General features: G+C 59.0%; 1 protein-coding gene across 1 annotated transcript in view; it reads right to left on the minus strand.

The window, feature by feature from the left end:
- Positions 1 to 3095, minus strand: part of Upk3a (uroplakin 3A) — a 7274-nt gene extending 4179 nt beyond the window's left edge. The window contains exons 1-3 of the mRNA XM_013036913.1: positions 3016 to 3095; positions 2317 to 2472; positions 1255 to 1534 (exon numbers count right to left, since the gene is read on the minus strand). Of these exons, the coding sequence (XP_012892367.1) occupies positions 1255 to 1534; positions 2317 to 2472; positions 3016 to 3067 (488 nt within the window). The 5' untranslated portion in view covers positions 3068 to 3095. The remainder of the gene's footprint in view (positions 1 to 1254; positions 1535 to 2316; positions 2473 to 3015) is intronic.
- Positions 3096 to 3147: the final 52 nt, after the last annotated feature.

The raw sequence follows: 3147 nt of genomic DNA on the forward strand, positions 1-3147 counted from the left end.
TCTGGGCCTGGGCGCTGTCCCTCAGCTCTTCAGCTCAAGGCGAGCGCTCTACCACTTGAGCCACAGTGCCACTTCCGGTTTTCTAGTGGTTTATTGGAGATAGGAGTCTCACGGTCTTTCCTGCCCGGGCTGGCTTTGAACAGCGATTCTCAGATCTCAGCCTCCTGAGTAGCTAGGATTACAGGCGTGAGCCACCAGCGCCCGGCTAGAGTGCTAGCTTTGGATGAAAATGCTAAGTAATACGTTGAGGCCCTGAGCTAATAAAACCTAGTCCTAGCACAAAAACAAAAAGGTTAGTTTGAAGACTGAGATGTCTAAAACTTGTAGTTTACTAAGACTTAAAATTTTTCAAAGACCCTATGGGGTTGGGAAGTAATTCAGTGGAAGGGCATACATTGGTCTTGGGTCTCCACACACACACACGCACACACACACACACACTGACATATAAACCAGGTGTGATGGTCTGATCCCAGCACTCAGGAGGTTGAGGCAAGAGGATGGGAACTCTGTGTGTGTGTGTGCGTGTGTGTGTGCGTGTGTGCGTGTGTGTGTGTGTGTGTGCGTGTGTGTGTGCGTGTGTGCGTGTGTGTGTGTGTGTGTGCGTGTGTGTGTGTGTGTGTGAACTGTCTGAGTGTCGGTCCTCAGACTTGAACTCAGGGACTAGGGTCTGTCCTTTAGCTTTTATTGCTCAAGACTAGGGCTCTACCACTTTGAGCCACATCTCCACCTCCAGCTTTTTTGGTGGTTAATTTGAGATAGGAGAGTCACTTGGCCTTTCCTGCCCAGGCTGGCTTTGAACCTTGATCTTCAGATCTCAGCCTCCTGAATAGCCAGGACTATAGGTGTAAGCCACCGGCGCTCAGCTAGGACAGGAAATTTGAGGCCAGCGTAGGCCACATAGGGAGCGCTAGGCTAGCCTTGGCTGTGTAGTGAGACCTTATCTCTGAAGAAAGAACAGATCTGGAGGGTTAAGGTGTGTGACTTCTCCAGGTGTGCATCCTTTATGAGGAGCAGTGTGACCCAAAAATCACAAATCTCAGGATGCTGACTGCAGGGCCGCAAGCCACGCAGGGCTGCTTTGAGCTCAAGCTCCAGGCACCACTATTGCCTAGGAAACCAGCCCTGCCTGAGCGGTGGGATGGTCCCAGCCCGAAGCTGCGAGAAGACAGTTTCTCTGGCTGTCCCCCCTCCCCCGGCTCTTCCAGGGCCCAGGCCGAGGCCAGGCTCCCTCCACACCTGCGCCGCACCCACCTGTATGCCGTGGCTGCTGACAGAGGTGGGTTGCAGAGACCCCGGAAGTTGGGGTCCCACAGACAGGTCCCATTGTCGCCCACCCTGACCAGATAGGCACTGAGGATCCCTGAGGCCTGGGTCACATCCCCGATGGCATCCAGCCTGGGCAGGTCACTGCACGGGGTCAGGTCAAAGGCCGCAGCTTTGTAGGGGCCTGTCCTCCCGCCCCGCGTCTGCCGGAACGTGGCGCTCAGAGGCACGTGGGTGTCGTCCTGCACAGAGGCGTTGCCGGAGCTGGCTGCGGAGGCACAGCAGGGGCTGAGGATCCTGGGCGCTCACGCAGTCGCTCAGCAAACACCCCCCAGCCCTCCCCTCCGCCTCCCCCTGTTCTAGCCTCTGGAGCTATGTATGCCTGGTCTCTTCCTTACTAGTGGGGTGCTACCAGGCAACTCATCCTACTACTTTTCTGTGAAATGACAGAAAAAGCGACAGATTTGGGCGCAGGTAGGCAATCGTCTGCTGAAAGAATAAAGGATTGGAAGTGGGCAGAAGAGGGTGCCCTTGGGTTCCTTCCCTTGGAACCCCCACTTCCTCCAAGTGAAGGGCTGAGGGACCAGAGAGGGCAGGTCCCCATGCTTGGCTTCACCTCAGCCAATCCTGAACCATCTTGGAAGCTTCTGGAAGGACTTGAGCCTGAGGACTCTAGAGCCCTGGATTTGTTCTCCAGCTCTGGGAGCACTGGAGAATTCCTCCACAGGCCCGCCCTCACACCGCAGCTTGCATTCTTACTCTGCGCTTCCTGCTGGGTGCCCAGCCCCTGGCCCCGGGAGTACTCAGCGCTTGGCAATTGCCAGTTACTTGCCACTCTAGCCTGGATGCCAGGCCCGGTGTCTGGAACCCCAGCACCCCCTTCACACACACACACATGCACACACACACGCGCGCACACACACATGCACACACACACACACACACACACCGTTGGCAGAGATCAGCTCACTATAGGGTGAGAGCACACCCCTCCCTGCCTCCTGCCTCCTCTCAGTGGACACAGACCATTCCAGAAGAAAGCATGCCTACCTGAGTCGGCCATGGCGTAGAGGTAGACCTCATACTCCCCGGTGAGGGGCTCCAAGCTGTCAAACACACACAGAGGCTTCTCCAAGGCCACGGTGGTGAGGGTAGGGTTGTTGGTGGCGAAGGTCACACTGGCCAGTTGAGGCTGGAGGTTCACAGCTGAGGGGAGACGGGAGGGGAGCTGACCCAGGGCACCCCGATACACGCACGTTGTCACGCACACGCGCACCCCACACATGCACATCGTTAGACACAGGCCTTCTTCTCGCCACCCCATTCCCGCCAGAGGAAGCTCATAAAAGTTGGCTATTGCTGGTGTGACAGCATCTGAGCCGGATGCAGGGCTCACGCCGGCCATCCCGGCGACTCAGGAGGCTGAGAGCTGAGGATCGCGGGCCAGAGCCGGGGGATCTCCAACGAACCGCCCCAAAAGTCACAAGTGGCGCTGTGGCTCAAATGGTAGAGCACCAGCCTTGAGCCAAGGAGCTCGGGGGCAGCGCCCAGGCCTTGAGTTCAAGCCCCAGGCCCGGCAAGGGCATGAAAAGTAATCATAATCACAGCAACAGCAGCCTGCGGGCCGCAGCCCCAGGGTCGGTGCGGGGTGGCCAGCGGTGCCCGGGCCGGTCCGGCCCCGCCGAGGCCTCCCGGGGGTCCCGCTCCAGGCGGCTCGGCCTGGGCGCCCTGGCCTCCGCCCCCTCTTACTGGAACTACACCGCAGGCAGCAGAGCGCCAGCAGGGCCCAGAGCAGCGGCATCTCCCGGGACCATCCGCGGGAGCGCGGTCTGGCCCGGCCGGCGAGCCAGCTCCCGGCACCTGCCCACCCGGGGCTCTCGG

Source organism: Dipodomys ordii, unplaced genomic scaffold (genome assembly GCF_000151885.1).
Source record: "Dipodomys ordii isolate 6190 unplaced genomic scaffold, Dord_2.0 Scaffold1564, whole genome shotgun sequence".
Classification (NCBI taxonomy): domain Eukaryota; kingdom Metazoa; phylum Chordata; class Mammalia; order Rodentia; family Heteromyidae; genus Dipodomys; species Dipodomys ordii.